The sequence below is a fragment of the Ceratosolen solmsi genome, unplaced genomic scaffold (assembly GCF_000503995.2).
Source record: "Ceratosolen solmsi marchali unplaced genomic scaffold, CerSol_1.0 scaffold10, whole genome shotgun sequence".
NCBI classification, from domain to species: Eukaryota; Metazoa; Arthropoda; class Insecta; order Hymenoptera; family Agaonidae; genus Ceratosolen; species Ceratosolen solmsi.
Window position 1 is genome coordinate 13205842 of NW_011948412.1, and position 14917 is coordinate 13220758.

Genomic DNA, 14917 nt, shown 5'->3' on the forward strand with positions numbered 1-14917 from the left:
CTTCCTTGAAACTTGGCTTTTTACGCGCTTTGCCTTGAAATTCGAGTCGATGACGTATCGTGAAGAGGGTTTAAAGCGAATAATGGCGCGCCTCGCGGATTTGCATTTGCGTGTCGTTTTGATGTATGTAATTGATTGACAGTGTGGGAGGGACGAGGTGGCAAGAACAAGGAAGAGAAGGTAGTAGTAATAAATTTCGATCATTGGTTTGTCGTGGATCAAGTATACGGACATTTTTGTCATTCCGATGCTTAGTATTTTCAACGAGCAATTCTGATGTCGCATCTCTAAATTGTCGCGGGGGAGAATCATTTCGAGAAGATGCAGCAATGTAAGTAATAAACAAAGAGTGTTGAAAGAGTAATTTGTTCGACCCTGTATTAACTATATTGATGTATTGACAGGCGCAAGAAATTAGCGTGCTTTTTTTTTTGCGTATCCCTCTGTATGTTTTATCCCTCGCTTTACGCGGCTATGAATTATTTTGAAGATAAATTTGCCAAGCGAGGGATGGAAGAATAACTTCTCTTTTTAATTATGTAAGAAAGAAGTTTCCATAGCAGCCGCGGACAACTTGCATTCTTACATAATATTGAATAAGTTCCAGAAAAGGTTACAAAAATTATTCTTCGCTCGTTACTATGTTCTCGAAGCTCCTTGAAATCTATTATTAGAGCTTACAAAACGAAGCACCGCGATATAAACTATCGTAATAATAATAATAATAATAATAATAATAATAATAATAATAATAATAATAATAATAATGATAAAACAACAAAACAAAAATAGTGAACATTGGGCATACTTTATTTTTAAAAATAAACAGAGTCAGTGCACTCAATGCGCGTGAAATTTTTCTATGAAATGTACAACGAACTCTCTTGAAAATCGCGTCTCCGCGTAATAATGAAAACGCAATGGCCCTTATCACTCCTCCGAGACTGACAATTCACGACTCCCTTCCATTGCTCCCTATTGCTCCCTATTGCTCAACGGATTTCATAAAAAGTCCTATGTGCAGGTAGGGTAGGCAATGCAATAAAATCTAGGAGACCTCGAGTTTTGGCTTTAAAACCCAACAGAATCGGCATATAATCGGTGCCCAAATGCTACTTGTTGAATGCCGTTAGCTTGGCATGTGTGAGAGAGGTGACCCTGAAGACTCGTCTTACTCATACGCACATCAGCCGTTCCTCGTAATGTAGAGGAAACGTTTCCGGTAATGCGGGGTCGGGCGTTATTTTTTGTTCAAAGAAAAAGTCACGGACGGGGATGTATAACTCAAGAATATCGGTGTATTATCGAATTGGTGCGAGTGTCAATGGAGAAGGAATTGTTCGAGGGAGATCAAGATTCTTGTCGCTATGCAATTGGGAATGATGGATTTGCGAGAATTTATTTAACAGGAGATTCTTACCTTATACATATATAATTTTGAACAGCGAAAGAATGCGACAGGAGGGGTATTTTTCACACTGGCCTAATAAATAATGTCAGCACAGGCGATAAGACGATATTGTTAATAGGTTAATTTGCTTTAAGATTAAAAATGAAAGATGATATTGAAATTCTATCGATTTGAAAATCAATTTTACCGTCAGCGTTCTGTCATTCCAATATTCAAGCTGAAAATATCATATATAAAAACGGTATTTGCTCTTCTCGTTTTAATAATAACTATAATAAACGATTTCACGAACTCTTTAATAAAATCATTTATTATAATTGCAATAGAATTGATTATTATGTAAAGTAAAATATTTGTTTTCAATTAGTTTTTCAGGGCTTCATTTATAACCTTAAATACAATATTAAATGTAAAATAAAACAAGTATGAGAAAATTAAAAAGTAAAAATAAATACAGTTAACGCTTTGACAAATCCATAATTATATTACACATCACTAGACGTATGCGTTAATTAAATAAATATTTACATTATCGTTCATACATTTTGTAATTGCAATCGAATATTAACGGATGTCAATTTTGCCCTAACCTAATTGTGTCGATCATTGATTGTTGTTTTGTCAATCGGGATTCTTTACCATTTGTCTTTCTGACCTTCGAACATAAATATTGCCATCCAGTGATTTTACGTTTGCCATTCACTGAATTATAGTATATCCGATTACTATTAAAAGAAAATTGAATTTTTTTTTTTGTCGAAATGTACAATATAATTTTAAGAGTTGAGCAATAATGCTACATTACCGAGACACAGCTCATATTAAATATTAAATCTTTTATTTTTACATACACATACGTGCACGGGCGCACAATCGCGCGCGCGCGCGCACACACAAAATTCATCTTCTCTGAAAAAGTTAATTTAGAACATATTTGTTCTTTCTCAATTTCATTTGGAAATAAATGAATTTTGTAAAATATATTCGAGCATTGTTTTCTAAGCAATACATCATTTTCAAATAATAATTGCGTTGAAAATAATTAATTATTAAAATTGAAATATTATTTAATTTACAGTGATAGAATAATTTATTTATTTATTATATGAAATTTGCATGACTAATAATGAATTTTGATGTTACGTATTGAAATGTTTTTTTTTAATCTATCCAGATGTACAGTTAAATATTCATTTTGGTGCATTAAAAATAATGTACATTTAAAATTCAATAACAACTTTTAAAGTTTAAAAGGGAACGTGAAAAATCATTTATATCTTTCGGAATCATATTTATAAAAAAATTTCAAAAGTAAAATCATCATATTATTATAAAATATATTTTAAATATATTCCTGACTCGTTATTTAATCGACCATTAAATCATAAGCTTTATGAAATAAAATAAAATGTTTGAAATATATTTAATAATTTATTAAAATTTATTTATTAATTGTAATTTATTTAATATTATTCATGTATATATATATATATATATATATATATATATATATATATATATATATGTATGTGTGTGTATATATATATAGTGGATATATTTATATATATATATATATATTGGTCCAAGTAATTCATATCATATAAATGTATTGTTATTATGATTATTTTATTGGAATCCATATTTTTGCTTAAAAACGTGAAGTAAATTAAAGTTGAATTCATTATTTATTTTGTACATATTCTATTATGATTCTATTTAAATATATATAACTGAATAGACTAAATATTTATGTCATATTCATGTGATAAGTAAATTTAAATTATAAATGATGCACATTTATGAGAGTGAAAACGGACGTGTTTTGAGATATCAAGAATATTGATTATCGTATCACCATCATTGTTCTATTCGTAAATTTCGAGATCATCTAAAATGTGGTTATTATTTGAGAAACTTGTCAATGTGATAAAGTTTTTAATTGCACGTGTATCGAATTACAATTTCAAACTCAAATGTCAGTGCAGATAAATATATAGTTACAGGAAATGAGTAAGAGGGTGGGGAGGGGAGACAGGTAGACTTTAGAGTTCAACGTTGAATGATCTCGATTTGCCAGAGGTTTACATCAGCTGATGTTATTTACATCTTTCGGTTCAAATTGGGTTAGATGGTGACGGTAAAGTGATTGTGAAAGTCAATAGCCGAATTATATAATAAAACATATTTGAATTGAAAAGAAATAAGAGAGAAGTAGAGAGATTAAGAGCAAAAGAGGAACAGAGCGAGAGAGAGTGAGAGAGAGAGAGAGAGAGAGAGAGAGAGAAATTATTGAAAATAGGCAATTAAATATAAATGTTTACTTAATTTTACTTTTCGTTTTTATATCATTCACGACCATTAGCATTGTTGGATGTTTTGAAAATTATATTTTTGATGAAAAAAAAAATTGTTGTTAACAAAATACATCATTCACTAATTATTAATTAATAATTTGTGATGAGCAATTCAAGGAAATAATTAATACTAAAATAAGATTATTCTTATAACATTATTGTTAGGTATTCGATATTGAATGAGAATTCAGTTTTACTTTGCAAATATCATGATATCTTGAAAAAAGAAAAACAAAAGAAAATGCATAGAATAATCGGTAGTTTAGTTAGGCTGCACATTCATTATGATTATTGTGTAAGTGGAAGGTTTTGCGAATTATATTCCCGACTGTGTAAAATTGTCGATCAATTTTTCTCTCATGATTTCTTTCTTTTACGTAAGATGCTACCAAGAGCGAAATTATTTTTATTAAACATAATATACTAGATAATAAAAAATTCGATACTATTATGAGTTTTCTAACATTTTACTTTCATTAATAAATTAATAGCAAAATAGAAAATTACTCTATAATGTTTTCATTAATATAATTTTACGATTAAATTTATGATAAATTTATAAAATTGATAAATATCTTTTTACTACTAAATATTACATTTTCTATAAATATAAATTACATGCCAATAATTTTTTTAGTGCTTTGAAATGTTGTAGTAGTAATGTATAAATAAAATGAAGATAATTTTAGATCTTGAGGTATATAATTTTTTAAATTCCTATATACTAAATTATATTCATAAAAACTTTGTTATTAAATTATATCTTTCTCGGTATAAAAACAATGTTGTAATCTATTTAATACATAATAATAATGTAATAATAATTTAATAATAATTGTAATAATATACAATCATAATTTTAATATAATTTCAAAAAATTTATTGTAAATAATAAATTTTACCAATTTTCTTAATAAACAATAGATATCAATTAGCCATATGTATTCGTAATTGTATTCGTTATTATTAATTTCTATTTTATTAATATTTAACTTTTTTTTTCAAATAAATTGAAACATTTTTAAGATAAGATAAACTCATATTTAAAAATGTTAATTTTATAGTATAAAGAATTTTTTTATAACAATGTAAAATTAGAAAAGAGAAAATAGCATTTACTAGGGGAAAAACAATTTTTGAGTTAATTAATTATTAATTGTTAGTTTTTTTCGAGTTTTCGAATGGATGTTAATAATGTTGAATTTAATATTATTCAATATAATAATTGGTTTCAGAACTAAAAGTTCTTAAGAAATTTAGTACAATTTTTCTCATATAATAGTATTAAATAATGTTTAAGTTTGTGAATTATAATAAAATTTGAATAGCTGGATCCGTGTAAGCTCTATATAATCTAAATACACTATGTGACTGAAATTTTAAGAATAGTTGAAAGTAAGAATACTTTATACGAACGATTCGAAGTAATGAAACCTGTCTAAGGACATTTTTTTCTTTTTTTTTCTTTTTCTTTTTTTTTTTTTTTTTTTTTTTAATATTAAATTCAGGATCGAAAAGCGAATTTTAAAATAAAGTCAAAAACTACTTTGTGTATAATGAGAAAGTAAGAGTTTGAAAATAAAAGAAATTTAAGGATTAAGGATCTTTGAAGGATATTAAGTTTCCCATGGAATATGTCTGAAAGTAGCTTCTATGTAAAAGTAGCCCGTCAGATAAATATGTCAAAGTAAATATTTCGAGCTCGATGTACTCATAGAAAAAAAAAAAGTTATTTATGCGAACGAAAAAATTGTGTGCGTTTGTGTAGTTGAGAGAAAAACTGGGTAAACAGGCTTTGGATAAAGGAAAAGGGAAGTAATGGCGAGCAAGGCTGAATAAAGTAGTAGAGCATAAGCCAAGAATGATAGGGTACAAAAAGCTTCGTCACTCTCGATTTAGTTGCCATTAAATGTGCCTGAATCCGATATTTTCTTTTTGTTTATTTCTATCTATCTGTTTATAAATGAGAAGAAGTATTCTGTGGCAAGCTTATAAATATATGTGAATGATGCAAAAAATTTCAAAATGAGCTCAATTCCATATATGGTTGAACTTCGTTTGCGACAAAATGAGGAAACAGAATGCTTGGTCGTAGATAATACGAATAATTCATTATCAATGTATTTTTGGATTTTAAATGGAAATTAATAGAAAAAAAAAATATAAAACTATTAGTGCTGCTGCATAAATTACCTCTATTGAATTATGTATCAACTAAATTAATTAAAAGATTTAAATTATTAAATATTACTGTGGATAAAATTTTGTACACCATTTATCATAAAGAATTCTTTCAATGTTTAATTATATTTAACACAATTTTTTTATTATTAATTTGAAATTTATAATTAATTTTATTATTCGACATATTTTAAGAAAATTATTTATTTTTTATATTCTACAATTTTTTGGAGACTGTTTACTACGATAAAGATATAATCATTTATTTGAAGTATAAAACATTTTTTGTTTATACATATGCATGTTCGTTATTTTATTTTATTTCTTGTAATAGGAAATAATTATTTGACAGTACTTTTTGATGTCGTTCCTCTTAATCGCATGATGATTCTACTTTCGGAAACTTAATTTTTTTCCTTTCCCTGTTTCGAGGGTTAGTTTTTTTTTCTTTCTATACGGGATAAATCTTCCCTTCGTCAATGAGTGAAAGGAATCTCTTGATTATTTTTTTTCTTCGTCTGTTGTTTCGCTACATTTCCGCTGATCAAGTAAAGCATTAGTAACATGAAAATGAATATATAGACGTTGCTTTATCTGTAAAAAATACCAGGAGTCTGCTTTCTGTGACATTATATGCATAATTCATAATTTTTATAAATGAACTAACATTTCATTATAATTAAGATCATTTATATATATATATATATATATAAACAAGTTTTTGAATTTATATTACATAGTAAGATTATTACAGTCAAAATGCATGTATTAAATTTACTAAACATTCATCTAGAAATATACTCTATATTATAGATGATGGTATTAAATTTTTACGCGTTTAGATTAAATTTTTCTTTTATATTTTATTGATTATTTTATTCCAATTATTTTCATTTTATACCGATTGATTTCTAAAAGTGGAATTAATATCTTGTTTTTTGTTTTTTTTTGTTTTGTTTTGTTTTGTTTTGTTTTTTTTTCTTATAAAAGGTTCTATAAAAATACATTGAATATGTGATTGTATTAAAAATTCTTTGTCTAATTTTATTTACAATTAAATTCAACTTCTTTAATAAAGCAAAAAGTTGTATTCATAAATCTAGTGTCATGATCGTTGAGAAACGGTTTTTACTTAAATAATTCACACGTAAATTATCATTCATTTTATTTGTCGATAAATAAAGAAAATAAAATTTATCAAATCGCTTGCGTCGGAGGGAAAGAAGAATAATAATATAAACTGCATCGATGCAAATATTGCCACTTAAATGCACGAGAGCTTCATCTAGAAAGAGAATTCATGGTCGCCTGTCAAGCCTATAAAAGCAGATAACGAGTAAAACGAATTACCCTAATCGAAAATACCCTTCGTAATTTTCTCAGCCAGAAGCGTGCAAATTTTCCGCACTTACACAAGCACCCGGGACAAGGGCATAAGCAGAGACAAATTGAATTACACCATTTGCTGCTCGATAGTTCGCTAGAGTGATTTCGCTCCCAACCATTATTTGCATTTTCGAAGACAGGTGGCGTTTCTTGTAGTCTTACCCCTTCAATATTCGGGGGTGGTGGTGGTGGTGGTGAATGCCGGCAATTCCGATCGGAGCCGACGTTAAAGCTTCAATAGAGCGTAAGAGATAACATCTTATATGCTATATTTCGTTTTACGACTTTGACGTATCTGTTTGATGTTCATTTGTGGCATTGGTTGTAGTATACTGCGATTTTATTGGAACAGGGTGAGTAGGAGTACGGATACACTTGCCGAATAATTACTCAAGAAATTGTCGTTTATACGGATTAGTTAATATTGCGCAGTTGACAGAGAATTTGGTATTAGTAGAGTGTAATTTTGTCACCTCTTAAACAAATATGTACTATATTAGTATAACTTGACGATCGACATTTGTAATATACACGATCGATCATTGTTATATGCACCTTTTAAACTTCTTTCTCGGTGCAGCTGTGATTTATATGATTTACCATACAATGTTCTATAGGGAGATACCCAGAGGATACCGTGTTCTTACCTGAAAAATGAATATTGGAAAGTTTTATCACTGAATGTAGTATAATATTTCAAAATATTTCAATCAGAAATTTAGTCCTTCGAGCGGAAAGTAAATTGAAAAAGAACGTTAAAGTGGAGTGTGAATTATGCTCCAATACGACTTTCTATTTGACTCTTATGTATAGTGGGCGATATGTTAACACTTTTGATGAGCTTTGCCTATATGATACCTTGGATAGGGATGCATAAGAGGTTGTTACTTTTTGCGTAGCTTTTATCATACTTTTGCCAATTGATAATGTTATTTGTTAAGAGAAAGAATAGAAGACGATAAGAAATTTTTATTTGTACTTAAAATAGTGTAAATCATATTCATGCAAAATCTCATAGTATAAAGTATTTGTTACAGGGATTATATTAAATATTTAAATTGCTAATATTTACCGTTAAATATTAATATACATATATATATAATATTTAAGATGTTAAGACACTAAAGGTAATTATATATTCTTATTAATTTTTTTTTTTTTTTTTTTTTTTTTTTTTTTTTTTTTTTTTTTTGCTTTAATATTTATATTTCTTATAAAGTATATACATGATACTTTTTTTTATATTTTAGTGAAATGCCATATAAAGTCGAGATTCTGTCCATTATTTATTTTACTGGTACAATCTCCATCTTAGCATTGACTCGAATATCTTAAAATAATGTTTTACAATGGATAATTTTTAGAATATAGCAGACGTAGAAGTTGAATGAGATATTTTACAATATGCTCTCGTCATAATATTTCGTTTTTATGAATTTTCCTCAGCGCATTGTCGAATAATATCATACATATTTCAATCATTATATTTACAATTCACTACAGAGATAATATTTTGTCCGAGTGAACTGCAATTCTACTTAAAAACAATTATTGTAACGCGCTTATAATTATTAAATTTAAAAAAATTCACTCCTCTTCCAGATGAAATTAGATAAAGTAATAGAATGAAGAAAGATAGGAAGGGAAGTGAACAGCTATCCTCTGAATTCTATTGGCATAATGTTGGGAGACTTACAGGGAATCCGTGTATTATTCGAGCCGAAAAACCCGCGTATCAAAAGAAGAAAACCACCCACCGTTCCGCTCCCCGATTATTGAAAAATTGATTTTTCATTAACGATTTCACTGGTTTTTCCCTCCGCGCTCGGAAGTCGAATGCCTCTACTCATTTAAAGCTATTTCAAGGCGATCGTCAGTAGCTTACCTTCCAATTTCCCGTTGTTAACGAGCAGAGAATTATTGGACTTTCTCGATGAATTGCGCGACATCTGGCTGTGGCTGGGGCTGCTGTCGGTGCTTTTCTTCTCCAGGACGTCGTGGCAACTGTAGGACGTGTGCGTCACTACGAGCATCGGATGGACACTTCCTGCAATGCAAGATCTGTTACGAACATATATAAATATATCACAGGCTTATACGCGATGCTGTGATTTTGCCTCGCCTTTCTTTGCCACTGCGTTCGATAAAGCGAATTTCTCATTGTACTCGTCTCTATTCTATCCAAAATTCTCTTTGGTTGGGTATAAAAATTATGATCCACGTGCTGCAAGCTTTGCAGCTACGCTCTTTCCTTAACGACGTCATGTAATTCAATTAGTTCTAACTTTTCCCGCTTTTTAACAAATATAGTCTACGAATTGTTTCTTAGCGCTTTATGTGAATCCCAATATATGCCAAAGACCACTAATTACCTAAAAATTATACATAATTTTTACACGCATTAAATCTTTAAATATCAATTTCATACGTTTATCGAAATTACAAATTCAACGTTTCAAAATGTTTCACAATCATATAGATTGACATATCATAGTTATCAATTTAATTTTTATTCAATTATTCTCAGAGACGAAATTTTAGAAGATCAAACTTTACTATATCACTGCTTTAAACTAATGGCTAATTGATAAATAATTAATAAAAATTAGGATTATCAAATGAAATGGAATAATATCTTATCTACATTTAGATATATCTTTGTGTGTATTATGTTTCAGCTACAAATTAAAATAACATATATTATTAGGACTTTAATTATTTTTTCTTTTTGTTTTTAATTTCTCTCTCAAACAGTAAACGTTAAAACATATTGTGCTAAAAAATTATCATTTCAAATTCAAACTATTATTAAGTGGAATAAAGTAGTAATTTTAAACAATTTGGCACATTGCAGTCAAATTTATCACATAATAAATTTTGTATTAATTTCCTCTTGGCTTATTTATTTAAGTTTATACGTACATTAATGACATTGTATTTTAAAAAGTACACAATTGGAAAATCGGCCTTTCAAATTGTACTCCATTAAATGCAAATTAATATTGGAATTAAAGAAAAAAAGTAACGATCAAAATCAAGTTAATTATTGTAATGAAATATACTTGTTATGAAATACTGCGCTATAAAATTATTATGATAAAACGTTTAATACTAAAAGATATTATTAATAATCATGTGAATACAAATTAGAAATTTATCAAATCTTTTAATTAATTCTTATAATATCTTATAATAAATAATCTAATGAGTATACCATTGGAAGACGAAAATCAAGTAAATTTAATTTTGCAAATATTTCTTAATACTAACAAAACTTCTTAATTCTACACAAACGTAAATGTTTAAAAAATAGGAATATATTCCAAGAAATAGTTAAATGTAACATATAAAATAATGATGTATAAATAGTGACTGAGACATTAAACTTTTCAATTAATTTAGATAAATATTACTTTTTTATCCAACGAAATGTATTTATGCAAACGTATTCACATACTTTTTAAACTTTTACTTAAAATTTCTCAAATGATTATTATTAAATACGTATTATTATACCCGCTTATAAAAAGCTCGTATAATTATATATTAATGCAATAAATTAAAGTTTATTAGTTGAGCTGTTATAAAATGAAAAGAGTAAAATTTTAATCCTTTTTGAATTGATTAATATTATTTTTATATTATGATGTTAATTCTGAACCTGGTAAAAATTTTTTTTATCATTTCTCATTATTTTGCTAAAATTATATTATATTATTCATTTGCTCTCGCGATTAGCTCGCTTTAGATTTAAAACACCTTGCAAAATCTTGATTATTAAAAAATAATCCTATTTTAATCTAATCTCACTATATAACGTAATCCAATTATATTTGAATTAAAAATATACATCCCGAAATAAAAACAGTTAATTTAAATTCTAATGGGAGAAATTTCTTTTATTAATTACATTACGAGTGGCGAATTTTTCATTATTCTCTCTTTAATGCAATTATTCATTAACCCAAAAAGTAAATCGTACATTCGCATGGGGATTGCAGGATTCGTTAGGTTTTGATAATAATCTTCTCGAACAACGTCATAACGAACATTGAGAAAACCATCTTTCACCTCCATCATTCGTATGGAATACTAAGCTCTTAATAAAACAACTAATGGTTCAACTACAAAGAGAGATCCCATTAACGCAACAACCGCTGTTGATAATTCAATTCATCGAGCACAGACGACATTGCGTTTGACGGTCTACTAAAGAGGAGCATAACCTCATCTCTCTCTCTCTCTCTCTCTCTCGTTCTCTCGCCGTCAATTAACCGTTTACCGAATAACCCACCCGAGAACGCCCGAAAAAACTGGAAAGATGACAAAAGGTACCGGTGCGTATCCTGGCCGAGGCCTCGCTGTCGGTTCTATGGTGTCCGAGTGACTGTAGCTTCTCAGTAAGCCCGTGTATCTTGTCAGCGAGGGATGAACCATGGCTCTCCGTGGCTACGGTCGAGGTTGTGCCCATCCCTGTACTGTTGACGTTGCTGCTGGAGGTTGTGTGCGACGTTATCGCCGCGCAGGCCGTTGTCGACGATAGCACCGCCATCTCCTACGGGCCATTAATTCGACTTTTATTTAGGACGATGGGAGTACGTTTTAAAAGGATTCTCAACTTGGATGAGCTTGGCATTAGACGATGTAGGTGATATAATAATGGAGATGATAAAGAGAAGTTGTATTGTGGAATTTAAGAATAAAGCACTGAAATTGGTGAGAAACGTCTGACTGAAGGAAATCCTACAGGTAAAATAAATTCATTTCTAATTGTCAAATTATTTAGCCCATTTTTCATTATTATTCGAACGAAAGAAAGACCGTGTTATGTATTAAAAATAATTGGCATTATTAAGGCAATTTTTTGTTAAAAATTGTGTAATTAAGCCTACTATTATTTTCAAAATGAATTTACTTATTAAAATTAAATACCAGCAGTGAGCGTCTATATAACAAATAAATATATATAATCGACAATTTCATGATGTTATAATTCGTTTATTATTTGAAATCAAGTAGTTTTTCTTGTTTAAAGAACTGAATTATTCATTATGTTCTAAGATCGTTTTGACAGGGTGCATCACACGAATGCATTGAAAGTATTTATTTTAATAAATGTATTTATTTTCAATAACAACTGTCTGAGAGTTATACTCGAGCATAATGGATTTTATTCTGTGTGGTGCTGTAATAATAAGAATAATGCTTACGCTCCTTTGTATTCGGAAGCTAGATTGTATCGAGTTGAAATATATTTGGTATTTTCAATTTTTTGATATATTATATTATATCAATTATATTATGTTTCAATTTTATAAGTTATTTTGAACTTTAATTTTCAAAGTTCAGAAGTAGTTAATAACAGATTATTTAATAACATCGTAAATTAAAATACAAAAAATTTACTTTTCAAAGTTCACTTATTTACTTTATGTATTTTCTCAATTAAAATTATGCTGAGTTAAATTTTTAATCAAATTTTATACACTTTCATCATTAGATGACTTCGTGGATTTACTTTGCACGTTAGTATCTCGAAAATTACAATTATTTATTAGTTTTATATCAAACTATATATTCGTATAATGTTGGTCTGTTTGTATAGATTTGTGATGAAAGTTAATAGACGAAAATTGTAATGCTGAAGTTAAGAAAATATTTTTATCGCGAGATTACTGTATCTTGTAAATCTGTAGAAATTAAAGTTATTTCTTTAACTATTAAAGGAAAAAGTTCGGATTAATTGATTTAAGATTGAAGTTGTATTGAACATTCTGTTATATTACTAATTGAAAGTACAATTACATCTTTTTCAACGATTGATATGATTTAATAAATAATCCTAATTTTATGTATTTATGGTTTTCTAAAATTAAGTGTATAAAATCTTCAAGTAATATATAAGCAATTGTGGTGATTTATTAAATGATAAAATCAATAATTAATTGATTATTTAATTACCCTTCATTTATCATTAGATATGAATCAAATAGAAAATTCTTTTAATTAGTAAAAATTCCAATGAATTCATAAATAACATGTTACATCGTATATAGATAATATTTTAATCAATGATATAAGTGAGTTTTTACACGATAAAATTGGTATTATGAAAATATTTGAAGTACGATGAAGTTATAAATATTCATTCTATTTATAAAGATTTTTTTTTGAACGTCAAAAACTTTTTAAACTGATATTACGATTGATCGATGGTTTTTGTATAAAATATGTATAAAATATGCCAATCTTATTATTATGTGTACATAAAATATCTTTGAAGAGCGAATACATAAAATTATTCTTGATATATAAATCATTTATCGACATTGAAGTACAGCATTTTTAACATTTTGGTTATTATTATTTTAATTTTTTTATAAAATAGAGATAAACAGATACGAAGAGAGAAAAAAATTAACAGATTGTAATTATTATGTCGAAATAATAATTCATGAACATATTGTACAAATTTCATAATCTATCATTTATATCGATAGATACAATTTTTGTGCTATTGTTACTCTTCACGAAAAATTTGAAAATCGAAGTGTATTTGTACGAAAAAAATTTTCTCTTTAATTACACGAAAATAGAAAATATTATTTTAATTAATAGATAATAAATTAATTATTGTATGCTACTAGTTTTGTAGCTTTGTGATTTATAAGTTTATTTTTCCTCAACCTTAAATATTATTGATTATTAAGTGAAATGTAGAAAATTATTTAATTCAAACGCATCATATATTTTATTCTTTATAACATTTATAACTATTTAAAGATAGTTACATAAGTTTACGCACGCGCATATAAAGAAGTAGAAAAATAATTGCGTATACAATGTCGAATATAACGTAACGAATGATTTTAATTGAATTTTTTTTATAGTTACAATTTTTCAGAAAGAATATATCATATTAGGTATATTTACTTAAAGTACATTTAGTACTAAACATTAAAATATTCATTTTTAAATGAGTATGTTAAATTTCCCATATATATTTATATATAAAATAAATATCCAAAGCTAATTTATTACATTATTCTATTATAGTGATTATGATAAATTGAATGGTGAACATTTTTTTAGGACGTATATTAATTTGTGTTAAATTGTTGCAATATTAGATATTTGGTGTACAATTTTATAATTTTTTATATTTTTCCAATTTTTATTTTATTCATCTTACACAATTAAAATTTTTCATTTTTATGAAGTGTAAAATGAGAGTGATTATATGAAATAGTATATTACACTTAAACTTTAGTACTAAAAAGGAAAATCTCGTAATTAATCTTTTAAAAATTAGTTACAATTGGTTTTAATTTCTTTTAAAAACTTAGGATATTAAAAACGAAGATTATGATAAGATTAATTAATGAAAGTAAAGGACTTTGCGGTTTCATAATTGAATATGTAATATCTTGAGTTTAAATCTTATTTTAATTTGCTTACCTATAAATTTTTTTTCGAAATAATATTCTAACAGCGAGTAATGTTATCTTTCATGAATATTCAGCTGAGTGACAGGGTAGTTAGACATATCTGGCTGTATTTATAGTCTGTTTTATTTTGAAATTTT

The 14917-nt window shown here is 27.3% G+C and overlaps 1 protein-coding gene across 1 annotated transcript in view; it reads right to left on the reverse strand.

Annotated features, from left to right (window-relative positions):
• Window positions 1–14917, reverse strand: part of Dgk (diacyl glycerol kinase 1) — a 172031-nt gene that overhangs the window by 19258 nt on the left and 137856 nt on the right. Inside the window, exons 5-6 of the mRNA XM_011496871.1 lie at window positions 11668–11887; window positions 9218–9379 (exon numbers count right to left, since the gene is read on the reverse strand). Of these exons, the coding sequence (XP_011495173.1) occupies window positions 9218–9379; window positions 11668–11887 (382 nt within the window). The remainder of the gene's footprint in view (window positions 1–9217; window positions 9380–11667; window positions 11888–14917) is intronic.